General features: G+C 40.0%; 1 protein-coding gene across 1 annotated transcript in view; it reads right to left on the minus strand.

Moving 5' to 3' along the window:
* DNAH7 (dynein axonemal heavy chain 7) overlaps positions 1-21,072 on the minus strand; it is a 227,691-nt gene that overhangs the window by 140,809 nt on the left and 65,810 nt on the right. Inside the window, exons 19-21 of the mRNA XM_034786290.1 lie at positions 16,080-16,273; positions 14,631-14,829; positions 9,928-10,068 (exon numbers count right to left, since the gene is read on the minus strand). Of these exons, the coding sequence (XP_034642181.1) occupies positions 9,928-10,068; positions 14,631-14,829; positions 16,080-16,273 (534 nt within the window). The remainder of the gene's footprint in view (positions 1-9,927; positions 10,069-14,630; positions 14,830-16,079; positions 16,274-21,072) is intronic.

Below are 21,072 nucleotides of genomic sequence, written 5' to 3' on the forward strand. Positions count from 1 at the left end.
CCTGACCCTTTCCTTCCCCACATTCTATTTTCCTATTCCCAGGAAAGCCACTCCTTTATTATACTGTTATTTTTGGGTGTGTCATGCATTTGCTGGGGTTTGTATTAATGTACTTTAATATTTTTCTTGTACTGGGCTGTATACTCCTTGCCAGCACTGGTAGCATAATTTATTTTCCCAAGGGATAACACCCCTTGTGTCTTGGGCACAGTGAGGAGCCACCCTGAGTGGATGCATCAGGCATTCACAAAAAAAGAAACCATGGCCCAACCCACATGAGGAGAGTGGAGAACCCAAGCAGTAAGCACCAGGAAGGAACTTGAGCCACATATTAAGAAACGGACTACTTACAATATGTAAAAGACAAAAATATATTACTAGAAGTATAAGAGCATCTATTATTTTCTCCCACGGATATAAGAAATGGTCCTTTTCATTTTGTAGTTTTTATATTATGAAAATGCCAAGCCCTCTCTCAAAAGTTAAAGTGACATTATCAATTAGAAAATCACATTTGTGTCTGCAAATTTTATACCTACCATAGATACAAGTAACAACTAATATGTCTGTAACTAAAAGTAGCTAATGAGGAGAAAATATTTTCTTCCTTTTTTTTAGTTAAACAAACTTTAGTCTTAGTCAGTCTCACTGTTTCTCCTCTACGGAGTTAGTGTCTTTCTTGCTAAAAAGGCCTTAGTAAACATTAAGGCTTCCGCTGGTCGAGAATTTTTCACCAGAATAATTTTGACAGAAAATGCCCTTTTTGCAAAAATAAAAATTTCTTCTCTCCCCAGCTCCAGACCAGGGAGGCTGAACATTCTGGCTCTCTGCCTTTCCAGTTCCCAGCGCCGGGGGAGAGGAAGGAATGTTGAGTGGCCATGCTCTCTGTCTCACCTTGCCAGAGGCCAGGCTGGAAGATGTCGGTTTCACTGAAGTTTCTGACCAATCAGCCCAAAAGCTGAAAACATTCTGTTTTTGGTCTCCTGAAAAAGAATTTTTCTTGATGTTTTTGTCCCAGTTCAAGATGAAATTTTTTCAGAACTGAAATTTTACATGTGAAGGTATTTCCATTTTCAGGCCAGCTCTAATTAAGGCCCCAACTGAAGAAAACACTCCTATTTAGAATGGTACTTAACATGTAAGTTCTTGACACTTAATTAGGAAGAGGGGAATAAAAAAAATAACTTTTTTTTAATTGTTTTTTATTTTAATTTCAGGATATACTTTTAAAAGGTGCTCTATAAGAAACATGATATTTTTTAATTAATCCATTTAAAAATGAATTCAAGTTAGCAATGTCCCTTTAACATGTTAAAGTTATGGTCACTAGAAAGTTTCAAGAAATAAGTTTGTTCTCTTGTATACAAAAAGCTGTGAAGATTATGCTTTTTCCCCACAAATCACCAAAGTAATTCTAGAAAAAAAAGATTAATGATTAATGTAATGCAAAGTTGTCATTTTGTGGTTGTTAATAGTTTTAAAGTTATAGAGATGTATTAATGTTCACAGAAACAGGTTTTGAATATAAATGTGACAGAGGAGATTTTTGCAGCACATATTAGAAATTCCTAAAAGAAATACATTCTAGAAAATGCATAATGCTTTACTTTTTGGTGAAAAATTATCAACTACGAACTCTCAATTATTGCGCTAGTAAGGGCCCAATTCTGGCCTCAACAGCAATTGGCATTCCTGTTTACTGAAATCAATAGGAACTGCACATAGCTATGTGAGAGAAAATTTGTCCCAACAATAGGATCACAAAATTTAGATCCAGATTCTGATCCAAATACAAACATCTCCAAAGGTTGGGGGATGATAGGAATCAGTATTTCATTTTGGCCTGTTAGAGAGATTTTATTTATTTTATTATTTTTGTATCGATTTTACTATGGCTAGTAACACCATAATTATCCTCATAATTACTCATGGATTTAGCCTCACAACATCCCTGTGAGGTATGAAAGTATTATCTGTTTTACAGATGGGAAATTGAGACAAAGGACTTGTTTACACAGTACTTCAGTCAACACCAGTGTGCCTTTCAAACAGTACTACATTAACCCAAACTAGAGAACATTCAGTATGCACCAGCCTGGTTCACACAGGCCAATTAATGCCTGACACACTAGTGCTGATTAAAATTTACACCCCTTCTGGTGAAGACAAAAGCACCATGTACACAAACCCAAAGAGAGGTCAAATGACTTGCCCAAGCATGCAGTGTAGTTGTAGCCACATCGGTCACAGGATATTAGAAAGACAAGGTGGGTGAGGTCCTATGGAAGATATTATCTCACCCACCTTGCCCAAGCATGAAATTTATGGCAGACCTGGGTATGGAACTGAGAAATTTCTTAACTGATAATTTGTTGTTAGCAGCTTCTCTCCTCATTCATCACGAATATGTAACATATCCCATTGTGGAATTTAGAGGCGGGCCAATATCATTGCCAGAGGCTTTAAGACTAAGCCCTGACCTTCAACTCAGGGCAATTAAAGAGTTCTTCCAAAGCTGTAAAAACACTGCAGCAAATAATTATTAGCATTAAAACAACTTGATATAATGTTTTAATTAAGCTGAAGACAAGATTTTCCTAAGTCTCCCTTTAAAGAAAAAATTCAATTTGTAATTTACCAGACTAGTAGGGCGGGTTGAATGAGGAGAGACATTGCTAACAGAGATTTCTCATTCTTTTGCACACCTTCTCTCCTCATTCATCACTAATGGGAAGTAGTGAGCAGTGAATCACAGAAGTAAGTGTGTGTGTGTGTGTGTGTGTGTGTGTGTGTGTGTGTGTGTGTGTGAGAGAGAGATAAACAGAGTTTTAATTATTAGAATAAAATAATAGGCAGGTATGGAAATTCCCCCCATGTATAGCAAGGAATTATGTGGCAGCCAACCTAGTACAATCTTACTACCAAAGGATGCCTCCGCAGAAGAATGGAAACTTGGTTTGCAAATCTTTTTCAGATGAGGTTCATACACTTTCCCCACAAACCCTCTAGGGACTTCTGTGAGTAGTTTCCCAGATTCCTAGCATGCCCACTGGTGCAGGATTTTAACATCTTACCTGCATCCACTTTCAGGCCATAAAGCCTTTGGCACTTGGGGTAGAATGAGAAGAACAGGGTACAATTGGCATGTGTACTCCATATACTTCAGATATACCTTTATAGCACTAGGAATGCCCATTTATGTCACAACCATCTAAAGGAATACCAAGGGTTAGAACAAAATGATGAGAAAACTATTTCCCTGGAACTGCAGAAGGAGGAACTTATCTTGAACAGAAAGGTTACTGGAGCTATAAAAATAACCTTTTCCTCATGATAAGAGCAATGTGGTTCTTGCATAGATAGGGGAACAAATTCCTAAGAAAGGCCACCCATAGGCTTATCTAATCTGAAATTTGAATTAACCTTAGTATTTGATGATACTCAGATGGGAAGTCTGATGTGCCTTCCTACAGAACACCACTAGGACTGTTACCCATGTTTTATGGTGCTTGATTGTAGGACTCCAATCAACCATTTTGGAGAAACTCTAATGTAGGTGAGATCACCAGAACTTTGTGATTAATATTAGATTTATATAGTGGTAGCAACCAAGGGTGAAGGCCCCATTGTTCTCGGCATAAAGAGTTAGTCCTTGCCCCAGAGAGTTTTCTATCTTCCTCCCACCAGAAACATTAATTTGACTAGGCACAGTCAACATTAATTTGAATAGATCAATTAATTTACTGATTGAGGTCTCTCTAGATACCAAAATGTATCAGAGGCTAATGGAGAATCCCGGCTGAACTACACATCTCTACTGATGCTGTTAACTGTAGGTGTTCCTGGTCCAGATGAAGGAGTCCCCTCCTTGAAGAGGTCTGATCTTTTCTGCAGGTGCAATATAGGTTCCTTTGCTGTCTAGTAAATCCAAAGTGAGCAACATAATTGCCCACTATGTGGTTTCTGGCATCTTCTTCTGATGCAGCTGGTACTGTCCCCTGTCCTAGACAGGAGATTGAACTCAAAGGATCAAAGTCCAATCTCATATGGCCACGTTTAGGGGTTGGCTTTTTGTTTTGTTTTGTTCTGTTCAGACACACCAGTGATATAGCTGTCAAAGTGAAATAAAGTATTTTTGACATTGAGATTTTTGACATTTGTCTTCCAAGTATGCTTCCCATCCTGCAAGGCTTGCTTCCATAGTGAGCTGGCAAATATGGTTGGCTTTCAGCATGTTTCTACTTACCTGTCTACAAAGGGGCATTCGGATGTGATCTAAAAATGACTTTTAATCTTGCATTGCATTGAGCGTGATTCCATGTTCTCAAATGGAATTTTTGTAGAAGCATTTTTGAGAAACCCACCCAGAGAATAACGCTGATACGTAGCATCAGCAATCCACCCATTACAGATCATTAGCTCTGGATGACCACTCTCATGAAATGACTGATGAAATGAGGTTTTGGAACTTTACGAAATTTTACCATGATAGTAAAATTATGGCCAGAGCCATGCCTGGTTTGACCTCTGGGCAACCAATGCTCTGCATTGGGTTCACAAGATCATTTTGATTTTGAACTTGTGATTATGAATCCTGGCTAGTTATGAATGGTCTGTTTCTCTGGACAGGACACTGATTGGCATGTTGTCTAGGTGCACAGCTTGTGACCTGTGTCTTGCTGTGACTACTACCAGCCATATCTGAAGATTCTGGGTGTGGAGGGTGGATCGGAATTAAGGAGCTTATACAGGAATTGTTAGCTCTCGTATACAAATTATATTTTTCCCTTTGTCATGCTGAGAATGTTTTCATTTGGAGGAAATTTTATCTAGGTTCCATTGGATACTCCTGCTCCAGATGTTTCACTCTGTGACAGCAATAGTTTCTAATTTGATTCCCTTGGTAGTAGTAAAAACAACAAGGAGTCCTTGTGGCACCTTAGAGACTAAAACATTTATTTGGGCATAAGCTTTTGTGTGCTAGAACCCACTTCATCAGATGCATGGGGTGGAAAATACAGGAGCAAGTATAAATACATGAAAGGATGGGAGTTGCCTTACCAAGTGTAAGGTCAGTCTAATGAGACAATTCAATTAATAGCAGGATACCAAGGGAGGAAAAATAACTTTTGAAGTGGTAATGAGAGTGGCCCATTTCAGACAATTGACAAGAAGGTGTGAGTAACAGTAAGGGGAAATTAGTATTAGGGAAATTAAGTTTAGGTTTTGTAATGACCCAACCACTCCCAGTCTTTATTCAGCCCTAATCTGATGGTGTCCAGTTTGCAAATTAATTCCAGTTCTGCAGTTTCACATTGGAGTCTGTTTTTGAAGTTTTTTGGTTGAAGAATTGCCACTTTTAGGTCTGTTACTGATTGTCCAGAGAGACTGAAGTGTTCTCTTACTGGTTTTTGAATGTTATGAGTCCTGATGTCACAGTTGTGTCCATTTATTCTTTTGCGTAGAGACTGTCCGGTTCAACCAATGTACATGGCAGAGGGGCATTGCTAGCACATGATGGCATATATTACATTGGCAGATGTGCAGGTGAACGAACCCCTGATGGTGTGGCTGATGTGGTTAGGTCCTATGATCCTGTAGGTATTTGGACAGAGTTGGCACCGGGGTTTGTTGCAGGATTTGGTTCCTGGGTTGGTGTTTTTGTTGTGTGGTGTGTAGTTGCTGGTGAGTATTTGCTTCAGGTTGTGGGGCTGTCTGTAAGCAAGGACTGGCCTGTTTCCCAACGTCTGTGAGAGTGAGGGATCGTCCTTCGGGCTAGGTTGTAGATCCTTGATGATGCGCTGGAGAGGTTTTAGTTGGGGACTGTATGTGATGGCTAGTGGCGTTCTGTTACTTTCTTTGTTGGGCCTGTCTTGTAGTAGGTGACTTCTGGGTACCAATCTGTTTCTTCACTTCACTAGGTCGGTATTGTAGTTTTAAGAATGCTTGATAGAGATCCTGTAGGTATTTGTCTCTGTCTGAGGGATTAGAGCAAATGCGGTTGTTTCTTAGAGCTTGGCTGTAGACAATGGATCGTGTGATGTGGTCTGGATGAAAGCTGGAGGCATGTAGGTAAGTATAGCGGTCAGTAGATTTCTGGTTAGGGTGGTGTTTATGTGACCTTCGCTTATTAGCATTGTAGTGTCTAGGAAGTGGACCTCTTATGTGGACTGGTCCAGGCTGAGGTGGATGGTGTGGTAGAAATTGTTGAAATCTTGGTGGAATTCCTCAAAGGAATGCTATGCTGCTTTCAATGCAACCACTCAAGGCTTGACTCAGTACATCTCCAGTCATTTTGAACACAGGAAATTATTTCTCTTCTACAGTTCTGTAATCCCACAACAGTGCAGCTTTCTGGGTAGTGGAATCTTCATATGCATCTATCCAGGTCACAGAGTGCCTGAAAGTGTTCCTTATGCTTTAAGATGGAGCCAGCCTGTGGCTCAGGGGAGGAGTGGAAAAGTGGACCCTTTCCCACCTTTCAGAATCTGAACTTCTTTCCCAGGCAAAGAAAGGGTCCGTGCACTGAAAGCCAGAATAATAGGAATAATTCCTATAACACAGCAACCTGAGTTAGGACTTCACAGGAGTGACTTTTGGATCCTTTCAGGGGGTTTTATCACTCCAGACTAGGTCTATTGCAGGACTTATCCCCTGAGCTGTCTGGATAGAGTCATGCTTATCTTCAGAATTCTCTCCTGAAATGTTCAGTCTCTCTTGATTGGGCTTTTCTGCACAAGAGTCGTGGCTCTGGCCAAACTCAGAGCTCATGTTCTGGCAGTGCTAAGGTCAGTTAGTTGTGAACAAATAGGATGTAATTTGCCCTCTTTAGGGCCTGTAAGTGCTGCCTCATATAGGGAATACTGCTTAACTTTAGCCCAGTGTTTGTAGGATAGAATCATAGGACTGGAAGGGACCTCAAGAGGTCATCTAGTCCAGTCCCATGCACTGATGGCAGGACTAAGTATTAACTAGATCATCTCTGACAGGTGTCTAACCTACTCTTAAAAATCTCCAATAATGGAGATTCCACAACCTCCCTACACAATTTATTGCAGTGCTTAACCACCCTGGCAGTTAGGAAGTTTTTCCTAATGTCCAACCTAAACCTCCCTTGCTGAAATTTAAGCCCATTGCTTCTTGTCCTCAGAGGTTAAGAAGAACAATTTTTCTCTCTCCTCCTCATAACAACCTTTTATGTATTTGAAAACTGTTATCATGTCCCATCTCAGTCTTCTCTTTTCCAGACTGAACAACCCCAATTTTTTCAATCTTCCCTCATAGGTCATGTTTTCTAGACCTTTAATTATTTTTGTTGTTCTTCTCTGGACTTTTTCCAATTTGTCCACATTTTTACTGAAATGTGGCACCCAGAACTGAATACAATTGTCCAGTTGAGACCTAATCAGCACGGAGTAGAGCAGAAAAATTACTTCTAGTGTCTTTCTTACAACACTCCTGCTAACACTTTCCAGAATGATGTTCACTTTTTTTGCAACAGTGTTATACTGTTGATTCATATCTAGCTTGTGGTCCACTGTGACCCCCAGATCCCTTTCCGCAGCACTCCTTCCTAGGCAGTCATTTCCCATTTTGTGTGTGTGCAACTAATTGTTCCTTCCTAAGTGGAGTACTTTGAGTTTGTCTTTATTGAACTTCATCCTATTTACTTCAGATCATTTCTCCAGTTTGTCCAGATCATTTTGAATTTTAATCCTATCCTCCCCAAAGCTCTTGCATCCCCTCCCAGCTTGGTATCATCTGCAAACTTTATAAGTGTACTCTCTATGCCATTATCTAAATCATTGATGAAGATATTGAACAGAACTGGACCCAGAACTGATCCCTGCGGGACCCCCCTCATTATGTCCTTCCAGCCTGACTGTGAACCACTGATAACTACTCGCTAGGACCGGTTTTCCAACCAATTATGCATCCACCTTATAATAGCTCCATCTAGGTTGCATTTCCCTAGTTTGTTTATGAGAAGGTCATGCGAGACAGTATCAAAAGCTTTACTAAAGTTAAGACATACCACATCTACTGTTTCCCCCCCATCCACAACGCTTGTTACCCTGTCAAAGAAACCTATCAGGTTGGTTTGACATGATTTGTTCTTGACAAATCCACACTGACTATTACTTATCACCTTATTATCTTCTAGATATTTGCAAACTGATTGCTTAATTATTTGCTCTATTATCTTTCCGGGTACAGAAGTTAAACTGACTGGTCTGTAATTCCCCTGGTTGTCCTTATTTCCCCTTTTATAGATTGGCACTATATTTGCCCTTTTCCAGTTTTCTGGAATCTCTCCCGTCTTCCATGACTTTTCAAAGATAATCGCTAATGGGCTCTGATATATCCTCAGTCAGCTGCTTGAGTATTCTAGGATGCATTTCATCAGGCCCTGGTGACTTGAAGACATCTAACTTGCCTGAGTAATTTTTAACTTGTTCCTTCCCTATTTTAGCCTCTGATCCTACCTCATTTTCATTGGCATTCACTATGTTAAACGTCCAATCACCACCAACCTTCTTGGTGAAAACCGCAATCAATAAGTCATTAAGCACCTCTGTCATTTCCACATTTTCTGTTATTATTTTTCCACCCTCATTGAGTAACAGGCCTACCTGTCCTTGGTCTTCCTCTTGCTTCTAATGTATTTGTAGAATATTTTCTTGTTAGCCGTTATGTCTCTAGCTAGTTTGATCTCATTTTGTGCCTTGGCCTTTCTAATTTTGTCTCTACATACTTGTGTTATTTGTTTATAATTTTGTAATTTGGCCTACTTTCCACTTTTTGTAAGACTCTTATTTTTATTAGATCATTGAAGCTCTGATTAAGCCAGGGTGGTCTGCCATGACTGAGTGGAGCAAGGGATTCTGGAGACAAGACACTATAGTGGTGGACCCAGGTGGTTGAAACCTGCCAAATACCCAATTCAGGAGGGAAGCAAGAGAAAGAAAGATAATAAGTTGTCATTGCACAAAAATCAATAAAAATTAAAGTTATAAATCAAAATGGTTGGGAGAAATTGAGCCACCAACCTGTTCCATCGCTGGAGTCAGAAAATCTGGTGACCTGAGCTGAAGGTTGGGATTTTGTTCTGGAGCCTTCAAAAACATTAGACCACCTCTGAATTCCACAGAATTCCAATTCTTTAACCCACTAGTGATATATGAGGAGAGAAGCAACCTTCCCCGCATTGACGGACCCAGGTCACAAGTTCTGATCCAAACTTTCCCAAAGTTGAGGGTAGATCAGATCCACTTTGCTGGTCCAACCTCGTAGTTTGAACAAGTACTAAACACTTTAAGTCAGAGACAAGTAGTGCCAGATCATAAGGCTATGCCAACAGAAACCGCCTGAGAATCTAGAACATAAAGAACATGAGAGCTGCCATACTGGGTTAGACCATAGTCCATCTTGCCCAGTATCCTGCCACTGACAGTGTCCTGTACCAGAGCTTCAGGGGGAGTGTACAGTATCAGGCAATTTTGGAGTGATCTATCCCTGTCTTCCACCCCCCAGCTTTTGGTAATCAGAGATTTAGGGTCACCCTGAGCATGGGATTGCGTCCCTGATCATCTTGGCTAATAGCTATTGATGACACATATCTGGCATCTACATGTCACTGAGATATATGTTCAGTTGTTGAAGAATCTCCATTCTAATATAGTTCTAAAGCATCATTACATATCGTAGAGAAGAAATATTTCCTTCATATTCTCCCAGGGTAAAAATTCAGGTACACCTTTCAAGTGGATATTCAAAAACATAATAATTACATCCCAAATAGATATTTATCCAAATATTTCTGAACTCAACTGGTTTATACAACATGGGCCCAATTCACCACTGTATTACTCCAGTTTTATGTGAGAGTAACTTAAATTGTTCTTATAAGCTTTAACAAATGTTTACCTGTTGGCCATTCCTAATAGATTTTTGTACCTCCGAAGTCCAGAAAATCTGGGATACACAAAGAACTGTCTGTCCAGGCCACTCCCTCACCCAGTTAATACGTAGAGTTCTTGGATAGGCTTCAATTGCATCAGCAATCACCTAGTCATGGGGGGTGGGGAGAGGAAACATAGTGTAGAGTTGAAACAAACAGACAGTGTTCGGATCTTGAATAAGTTTAGGTAGGCTCCAATTTTAGATCCAACACAGAACTAAAATTGAAGGGGTAGTTGTGCCTGGACATTTTAATCCCAAACCCGATTCTAAAGAATGAAGAAGTTCAAAGTTGAGGTTCATTTGGACTTATCTCTGTCAGCTTCTTTTCTAATAATGGAATAATGGTCCTGATTCTCCTCTAATTTACACAAGAGTCATCCAACTGAAATCAATGTAGCTGCACTGGAGATCACAGTCAAGGCCAATAGCTTTTTCCTCCCATCAACAAAACTTACAAGCAAAGTTGAGGCCATTTACTGATTAAATCTTTACATTTTTTAGCATTCTGCAAGTGATCTAGAGAAAATGCAATGTTAAATGAAACATTTGAGCTAAAGTCTGTTATTAGTTTTGTAGTTGTAAGTCCCAGTGACATCAATAGAAACTAAACACATAACCAATGGCAGAATTTGGCCCATAGATTTGACAAGCTTAACATTTAGCTCATCTAAATAATATGAACTCAAGTCAATGTAAAAACCAAGCATTACATTCAAAGAACCTCAACAAGCCACAAACAGATTTAAATCTAAGTGAAAAACTGACCTGAAACTTTCAGCTTTAAGTTTGCTTCAAAAAATTGTGTGTTGATACCAAAGAAAATTTCAAAATAATATAAAGCAAAAGACTGGCTAGATGGAATTCTGAGATGACTATATTTAAATTATACAATGAAAAGTCAGTGTGAGAATTACTAATTTTATCCTAAATCTTCTGCAGTTCTTACTCTCTCATGTGAATGCTGACTGTAACAGAGAAAAGTTGGGAACACAGATGTGTCCATCGTAATAAGCCTATACTGCACCCAAAACTGAAAATTTTTGTGAATTAGAAGTGAACAGAATTGTTTAAAAAACAATAATAAGCTCCCAAATTAGGAATTGATCCTGTGCCCAGATGTACACATGCACATAATCAAAAGATAGAATAGTCTATTATTTGAGGAGACAGCACACTCAATGTTCTTCCACTGAGAAAATGATGAGGTTTGTTAAGATATTCTGATCTACATTATATATTTTCCAAGATCACTCAAGTGGGGTGCAGCCATTCAAAGCAGGTTTTCATCTTATAGAATAGTTACTCGTATATCATCTACAGAAATGGAGAAGTCAATAACAAAATCACAAAAAACAATGTATACAAACTTCCACAAAGTACACTGAAGTAATTGACTCCTTATGCATATCCATATGTTAGGGATCTGGGAGAAGAAAACTTTGCAAGGTTCCTTCTTGTGGAATTTTTCTTTAAGTGTTCCATTTTGGGTGGAGGTGCAATCTTGCAGATTGGGAAGAAGTTTTGCAGCCAAATCCTGTGAATCTCAGAAATCCACAGGTTGCTAGGTTCATCCACACTTATCCTCTGGGCTTTTGTACTGATTCTATAACCTTCCCTACCCGCCCTACGTTGCTCATACAGCAGGGATCCATTAGAGTTGTGCTGCCAAGGAATCCTTAGCTCGCGTTGCCTCTGGAACACCCTTCAAAAGGAAGATTCCTAGGCCAGAGGGAGAGCTGTGAAAAGTTAATAGAACCAGCTGCCTTGACTTTACACTAGATTCTCCAGGGGTTATGGACTATGTCCACACTTCCAGCCTCATTCTTTCCACTGCAGATTCCTGACCCAGCTGAGGACTCTCCATAGAGGTCTGTTGTAGGCAGGGTTGTGCCACAAGGTGAGTGATTTCCCCTGCTCCATTGGGAAGGAGAGATCAAGGCTGAAAGTCTGCTTCCCTATCAATGCTGCTCAATTTTGGGGAAGAATCTGGCCAAGAATAAATAGGGAACTGTCAAGCTTCTTTTACACAATCCTGAGATCCAAATGTATCATTTAGCACTAAAAGCAGAAGATAAACTTATGACCCTCCGAGGAGGAATCTCTCGCCATAAAAAATGAATGTATTGCATTCATACATGTATATAGTTTTTTGATCTGCAACAGAATATGTCTAGCATTTTTCATTTAATCCGAGAGTAATACATTCTCTATATTAATATACATTAAAACTATTTTTAATTGTATCTGTTTCAGAACACCAGGATAAAGTGAAACTACTCTGTAGCAATCAATAAGACTGCACCCTGGAATACAATGTGAAATTTTAAACACCTCACATTAAGAAAGATATAGCAAAAATTGATAAGATCCAGAGAAAGGCAACAAAAATGGCTAGAGGTGTGACAGGATTTGCATATGATGAGAGATTGCAAATACCAGGATTATCTAGCCTGGAAAAAAGAAGAGTAAAACTGATGGCCACTATTCCAGGGCTCCGGCGGCTATTTAAAGGGCCAGGGCAGTAGAAGCAGGGGAGGCCCGAGCCCTTTAAATAGCCCCCAGAGTCCTGGGGTAGCCCGCGGACTGGAGTTTGCCCAACCGCCCACCCCTTTAGGAACCGGTTCTACACCAGCTTCTAAATTTAGCAACCAGTTCTTGCGAACCGGTGCGAAACGGCTCCAGCTCACCACTGGGCCCGGGCCAGCCCCCATTGGGCACAGGGAGGGAGCACCATCCAGCCCTGCTCTGCCCCCAGCTCGCTCCAGCCACAACCCCAGCCCGAGCTTGGGCACTGGCCTCAGTCTAGCCCCTGCCTCAGCTCCCAGGTCCACTCCTGGCCACAGCCCAGTTGCAGCCCCAGCGCCTGGCCCCTGCCTCGGCCCAGCCCCGACCAAGGGCCCGGCTCCCAACTCTGGTTCTGCTTCAAGCTCCTGATTGCAGCACCAGCCTCTCTCACAGCCGCTGCTCCCAGGGGAGGAGGCGCGGACAGGTTCGTTACAGGTAAGGGAGGGTGCGATGGAAAAAGTTTGGGGATCACTGATTTAATCTTCATTGGGATTCAGTCAGACCTACTTCAAGAACAAGGAACACTCAATAAAATTAAAAGATAGTAAATTTAGAATGAATTAAGGAAAGACCTATTTACATGGAATATTAAAAAAAGGAATCCTCACCTCCCTTTGCTATGTGTACTAACAACTTGCAAGTTTCATCTTGCCTTCCACTGAAGTATCAAGCACTGGATACTGCCAGAGGCACAACACCAGGGGGTCACCCAATGAAATTATAGGCAACAGGTTTAACACAAACATAAGGAAGTACTTCTTCACACAACGCATAGTCAGTCTGTGGAACTTGTTGCCAGGGGATGTTGCAAAGGCCAAAAATATAACTGGGTTCAAAAAAAGACTTAGATAAGTTCATGGAGGATAAATCCATCAGTGGCTATTAGCCAAAATGGTCGGGGTGCAACCCCTCGCTCTGGGTGTCCCTAAACCTTTCACTGCCAGAAGCTGGGACTGGATGAGAGGGGACTGATTCCTTGATAACTGTCCAGTTCTGTTCATTCTCTCTGAAGCATCTGGCACTGGCCACTGTTGGAAGACAGGATAATGGGCTAGATGGACCCAGTATGGTCGTTCTTATGTTCTTATAATACCAGACCAAAAAGGACCAATGATTTGATCTAATCTGACAAATCCTTCACAAGGTCCCATCATGTATCATCACCATTTTACAGATGAAACTGAGATGCAGAAAGACTCGTATGACCAAAGTCACACAGGAAATTAACTGAACCTGAATCTCCTGATTTCCAGTCTAGCATCTTAACCAAAAGACCACCTTTCCTCTCCACCTCTTATGTGAAAAAGCAAAACAACAGAATGGAAATTCTTCATTCAAAATCTGGGTTTGCATTATTTTAAAGCTTTGGATGTCTCGGAATGAATCAAAAAGCATTTTGCTCTGCATTTTTAACTGTTGGAGAGACTGGTTTCTCAATAACTAGATTCAGACACTGAAGTATTAAGTATGGAGGAAAGAAACAGCAATACATACAATTAAGGCTCAAAAAAAATCTGCTAATAACTTACAATATCTTTATCCAATACAAGTTGTACAAACTATCCTAAGTGGCTTACTAATCACTGGGGTCGGGCTGGAGCTCTGAGAGCCCAAGCACAAATGCATAAATTGCAATTAAACAACCCTGAGCCCGAGCCCTGCAAACCTGCCTCAGCTGGCATGGGCCAGGCCCGGGTGTCTAACTGCAATGTGGACATACCCTTAGCATCTATAGGTCTGGGAATTAGAGACAGAAAATGTCATACCAGTATTTCAGAGCACTCCCAGTAGAACCACCAGACCAGGTCAAAACAAAATTGCCTCCATGTTGCGCTTAAATGCCCCATTTCAGCAAAGCAATTAAGTACGTGTTTAACTGTAAGAATATGGCTAAGTCTCACTGACTTCAAAGCACACTCCTAACTGCTTTCATGAATCGCGGCCAAGTGAATATAAGAATTTTGTACTACATGTGACACACTATGGTATTTCTACACTGGATTACTTTGCTTGATTGTTCCATCAGGAATGTATCAGGAATGGTACAGACTGCATTGTCATGTTTTATTGTACACAGAATAAAACAGAATATATTTTATTACCTTGTGGATAGAATTTATCATAGCTGCCTCCAACTCAACGAGCCACTTTTCAACTTGACCTCTAGCTTTAGATGTTGAGATTGTGTCTATGAGTTCCACAACCTCTCCTTCACTACTCTTAATATGTGTAATGTCTAAAACTTCAGTAAACTCAACACTTGCAATTCCTTCAAAACACTTTTTCAAGTGAGGGTTGACCCTGCAGAAAACAAAACAAAACATACAGAATTTAAGACTACATAAATAACCAAACTTTACTTTAAAACTCAGCCAAACTATTTTCCATCAATACTATAAAAGAAAAAAGGAATGTGCTTCTTAAAGGTATTTTTGAGGAATTTACTTTAGAAAAACATTTTTAACCTGCTAATGTTCAAAGATTTACACACACACATACAATGTTTTTAAAGAACAATTTACATTTTTTTAACATTGTTCAGGTCCTCAGCAATTTAAACATTGTTAAGGCTCAGGCACAACTGGTGTAAGTGTTGATCTTCCTATATAATCTAAAACCGTTTTTGAGTTATACATTCCAAGCAAATAGTTACATTAAAACAACACTGCAAGTGAAGCGATCAAACAAGTTGCAAGTGAAGTGATTAAATGCAACCTTAATTCTGCTCCTTGTGCATATAAATTACAATAAAGTCTTTCATTACATGATAGGATATTTCTTTCTTTATTTTTTGTTCCCACAAAGTCCCCTGTCTCATTCATTGCACAGTATGTACATTTCTGAGTGAATGAGTCAGTTGTTCAACCTTCATTTTTATCCTCACTGTTCAGTGAACAGTCTTCTGGTGCATTCACTGTACACTGCGTGAGAAACTCCAATGCTCTACCCACAACTGAATATCACCTTACTTAACAAGTATTTTCATTTGCTTCAGTGGAACTACTTGTGGGGTAAGATATTGTTTAGTATAAGTGAGAGTTTCACAATCTTGCCATGAATGAGGCAGTAATCCTACAAAGTATGAAATCCATTATTAACATACAGTTTAAGATGTGCAGAGGGCATTTGCAGACCTTTGCATTGGGGTGAACTGTACCCAAAACTCCAATGCTTAGTGTCATCAGAGGTCTCCCAGTCTCTACATCAAGCTCAGTCCTCCATAGGTAATAGCAGGAATGCGATGCTTTTTTTCTAACTTAGCTTTCAGTCTCTACCTTGACTCTCACTTTACTAAATTTCTCTAGTGTGCAACCAGGATGAACAGTTTGGCAAAACATATTGAATTTAATTAATACATATTTTAAAAGTAATCACTTTTGGTTTGGATACTTCCTTGATAACTCAAGGCCTGTTCTTGTAGTTACTTCAGATGCATAAGTCTCAATGAATAAAATGAGAGTTCTATGAATGGAGCAGCTACAGGATCACTCTAAACTACTCTTAAGATGCATGTATTAGGAGCCTCACACATATATCAAATATTACTGTACCGTGTAGGATCTTTGGTCTCTGAAAGGATCTCAAGGAGTTCATCGTTAGATAAGAAAAAAAATCTGGGGAAGTAAAGGCGCTTCTTTTCTAAGTATTCATTAAGTCCCTTAAGAATTAGTTCCAGCAATTCATTGCACTTCTTTAGCTTTTCCAACATCTTGTCTATCATCACCACTGTCAGAACATGTTTGTCCTGAAAAACAAAATGAAATTATTCCACTCAGAAAAGGTTGATGTCATACTGAGTAGTTTGCCACTCTGACATAGGAAGAAAAATCTGGAACAAAGTTACCTTTGAAGTCCTCTCTATTTTGTTTGAAATTTTGCTTTAACCGATAGCATTATCTAGTGCATATTTTATTATACGTGTTTTATGTTAATCTTCTTTAATATCTGATTTTTTGAAGGTATTAAAGTGAATTTTTGAATCATCCACAATTACTATATGAAAATACAATCCAAAACATAGGATCCAATCCTAAACTGATCTACAGTGCCATAGTTTCATTGACTTCAATATAGCTACATATATTCACACCAGCTGGGGATCTGGCCCATAATCTGTAGTCAGCCTATACAATTCACTAACATAGAAAATCAAACAGATGGCATTAGATGGATTTTTTAAGAAAAGCCTCTGAATAATTTTATGATCAACTACTGTACATTGATCATTACACTTTGTCACACTCTGTACCTCAAAGTCGCATCCTGGAACCCTCATATTCACCATGGCGATATGATTATTATATGTTTTGTACAAAATATATCTTGTGAGGTATCATTTTAAAAGTCTTGATCTGTTGGATTGCATGTGCTATCATTGTTTGTGAAGTTATGAAGCATTGCTATGTACGTTACTGAAATATGTTGTGAGGTTGAGAGATGCTCACAGCCAAACTTTCAAAAAAGTACCAACCAGATGTGCTGATGGACCATTAAAGGGAATCCACTCTCCCATCCCAGAGACTTCTCAAAGAGAGCACGTATGCAAGAGAGACTGTTTGACCAATGGGAACTGCCTGATCCCCACATCCCAGCAAAGATCTTTCCAGCAAGCTGGAAGAGAATATAAAAGAGGGGAAATGACATCATCACTTGGCCTCTCTCCACCCTCAACTCAACACCTGGAAGAATGTCTGGAGAACAAAGACTTTGAACTGCGGAAGGGTGGTCCCATGCTGGAAAAGAGTCCCAGCCTGTGTATTGAGGATCTGTAACCTGCTTGTACTATCTGTCAGGGTGAGACACTGCTTGATTCAAATCCAATTTAGTTTGTAGAACGAATTTATTTTTATTTTTTAAGTAACCAACTTTGATCTCTATGCTTGCTACTTATAGTCACTTAAAATCCATCTTTCTATAGTTAATAAATCCGTTTTATATTTTACCTAAAACAGTGTGTTTTGGTTGAAGTGCTTGGGAAATCTCAGCTCAGTTTACAAAGGCTAGTCAATGTGTGTCCATTCCACATTGAGCAAATAGTGAACTGGATAATGAACTTATACTGGCCAGCCTTCTGGCCAGTGCAAGACAGTAAAATTCTGGGTTGCAAGGCTAGGGAGCTGGGAAGAATTGGCTGGAGCCTCTATTGTTGGTTCATGAGTGGCTGGGAGAGCATTCGGGTAAAACAGTTGAACGTGTCCCTGCCTGTGGATGTCTGTGTAAGTGCAGTGCCTATCATAGCTTGACAACAGCATTACAGTGTGAGAGGGATATCCCAGGCTGGTGGGACAGAGGATTCAGCAGTCCCACAGTCCAGATTGCACTCTGGAGATCCCATCACACCCTTTCTAAGGCGGTAATCAAATCAAATGGGTTTACGGCATCAATAGATTTCTGCACAGGTCAGAATTCCTTTTATCCCTTGTGTAAAACATTACATACACTCTGTCAGAAATACTGAGATGGGGAAGTTATGGGTGGCAGGCGTTTTCCTACCTGTGAAGGGTCAATATGGTTAGATGTCAGAGTTAGAATACCAGACTTGATCACCCATTACTAAATATTAAAGGGTGCTGTTGCTTTTTAAAATATAAAACAAAGGGAAATATTATAGGGCTTTTTCACATTCCAACGTGATCTGGATTTCTTATTATATTTTTGTTCTGTATAGAAGATAAAATAATTCATGTCAGGAATTTTATTGAGCCCTTTCTAAATTAATCCAGAATTTCAGCAAACAAAATTAATTCAAATGCTTAGCAGAGCTACTGTAATTATCTAAGTGAGTTATCTAATTTACCATAAATGAAAGAAAATGAGAGGTTTTGCAGACTTGTTAGTTCTAATGAATGTCATACTAATTGCAGAGAATGTGAAGTTGCTTGTGCATCAAGATCTATCTTTTAATAGGTCTTATGGTCAATGTATAAGCCAAAATAATACTCACCAAATACCAGTCTTTAAAAGCAAATTAAAAATCTAAATAAAAAGCGTTAAAATTATCCCATTCCAGTTAGCAATTATTTTGACCAGACATTTGAGTACTTGCAGTCGACCTACCTATGAAACACCGAATTAGTTGGTTATCTAGTTGATTTTGTTAGAAAGCACACATGCCTAATACCTGATTATAATGTTCCCTTGTAAATGAAGTATACTTTACATGAGCAAAAAAACAAAGGCAAAAAAAAAAAAACCCTGAAATTACTTGGCATTCTGTTATTTGCACCTTTAATTATATCAAATCAGAACACAATCTGAATTAAATAACTATTCATGCTTTTCAACCATATAAAGATAAACTGAGCTGTCAAAATTCAGACATAACAAATAATTGGTTTTATAAGACAGCATTTAAAAGTGCATATTTAAGTACACTCTATAAACTGTCAAAGAATAAAGTCTTTGGTTTCCTTTCTAAGTACGTACATCATCAGCAATTTTTCTGAGTACAATTGATCTTGCAATTCAAAACTGAATGTTGCCAAATGTGAGAAGGGGGAATCTTCCCTGGTTATGCTTAGATTCTTTTCATATGTGAAAAAGAGGTAAGACAAAAATAAACATTTCAACTTTCAATATGGATTTCCTATCTACAGTTCTGGGGAAGCATAAATGAGAATGCCATTGTTCTTTCACATTCAAAACATCAGTGTCACTTGTTTGTAGGGTGACCAGATAGCAAGTGTGAAAAATCGAGATGGGGGGTGGGGGTAATAGGAGCCTATATCAGAAAAAGACCCAAAAATCAGGACGATCCCTATAAAATCGGGACATCTGGTCACCTACTTGTTTGATCACTTGCAGGAAAAGAAACTGTATTACAAACATAGTGGTTCAGCTAAACTAAGTGTATCTAAAGAGACCTGTTGCAATAATCATATACCAGCAACTGTAGTTCCTATAAATTACTTTTAATTAAGGCTACATTTTAGTCACGGGTATTTTTAGTAAAAGTCATGGACAGGTCAGTAAACAAAAACTCACAGGCCCGTGACCAGTCCATGACTTTTACTAAAAATTTCCATGACTAAAATTGTGCGGGGAAACTAGGGGGAGTGCCGCAGGTGCTGAGGAGGGGGGCACAGCCCTGGAGAAGCACCATTGGTGCTGGGGAGAGGGGAGGGAGTCCTTGGGGGGAGAGTCACGGCCCAGGGGGGGCACCGCAATGCTTGGGAGGGAGGCGCGGCCCGAGGAAGCACCACGGGTGCTGGAGAGGGAGGCGCAGGTGCTGGGGGCGGGAGTCATGGCCCAGGTGGCATGCGGGTGCGGGGGGTTTGGGGCAGGCTCCCTACCCAGCTCCTGGGAAGCGGCAGCCCCAGCTCCCTAGCTCCACATGCTCCCTCGCTCTGCCCCAAGCCCCGGTTCTGCAGCCCTAATTGGCTACATGTGGGGTTAAGGGAGAGGAGTTCTCCCCCCCCACAGGTAAACAGCGGCTCCAATCCCAAACCATGAGCCCCCACCCACCCAAACGCTTACTGCTGGGGGGGCGGGATGTCCTGAGACTGCCCCAGCAGCAGTCAGTGCGACTGATCCAGGAGCTGCCTGAGTTGCTCAGGTGGCTTCTGGGCCAGCCACACGGGGCTGCTGCAGAAGTCATCAGGTCACGGAAAGTCATGGAATCTGTGACTTCCGTGACCTCCGTGACAAACACAGAGCCTTACTTTTAATCTACCACAGACTTTTGTCTCAGATGTTTTAGCAAAATCTTGAATTTCTTCCACACTAAAAATTAACACTCCGCTTTTCTAGTTATCTAATTTATGAAAAGTAGAAATTAAATCACAAAGTAATTTCACTCTCATATGTCTTGCTTTAAAAAAAGATATGTTAAAGATGCATAATCTATAATTATTCAAATTTGTGATGAAAAGTGAGGCAAGTAAAAAAAGCAGTTGTATTACCTCTCACATCAATTGTAAAGCACAATGGCATCTAAAGGCAAAAAAGCAAGGAGCAGAGTCAAGTTTTGTGATTTAAGAAGAAACAGTCATATTCATGGTGGAAGTGCCATCTTCTAAACCATAAAATCACGACACTATATTTCTGGACACAGAGTGCCATCTTCTGGGAAAATATTCCTTTCTGTTTATGACAGTGACACTTCAGAGAGGTTTGAATATTGAGTACTACAATGGGTTATCACAGCACTCTGAAAAAAATACTAAATATAAATGGATGAGTCTGATTCTTGCCATTGTAAAATATATTGCATTCCAATAGTTATTTATATTTGGTTCCCACCCTAGAACTAGAAATTGCATATGCCATCAAAACAGTAATTTCCCATAGAATTACAGGACTGGAAGGAACCTCAAAAGGTCACTTAGTCCAGTCCTCTGCACTCAAGGCAGGACTAAGTATTATCTAGACCATCCCTGACAGGCGCTTGTCTAATAGAATTATAGGACTGGAAGGGACTTTAAAAATTGGATTTTTAAGACCAGGTTAGACAAACACCTGTCAGGGATGGTCTAGATAATACTTAGTCATGCCATGAGTGCAGGGGACTGGACTAGATGACCTCTGCAGGTCCCTTCCAACTCT

This window comes from Trachemys scripta, chromosome 11 (genome assembly GCF_013100865.1).
Source record: "Trachemys scripta elegans isolate TJP31775 chromosome 11, CAS_Tse_1.0, whole genome shotgun sequence".
NCBI classification, from domain to species: Eukaryota; Metazoa; Chordata; order Testudines; family Emydidae; genus Trachemys; species Trachemys scripta.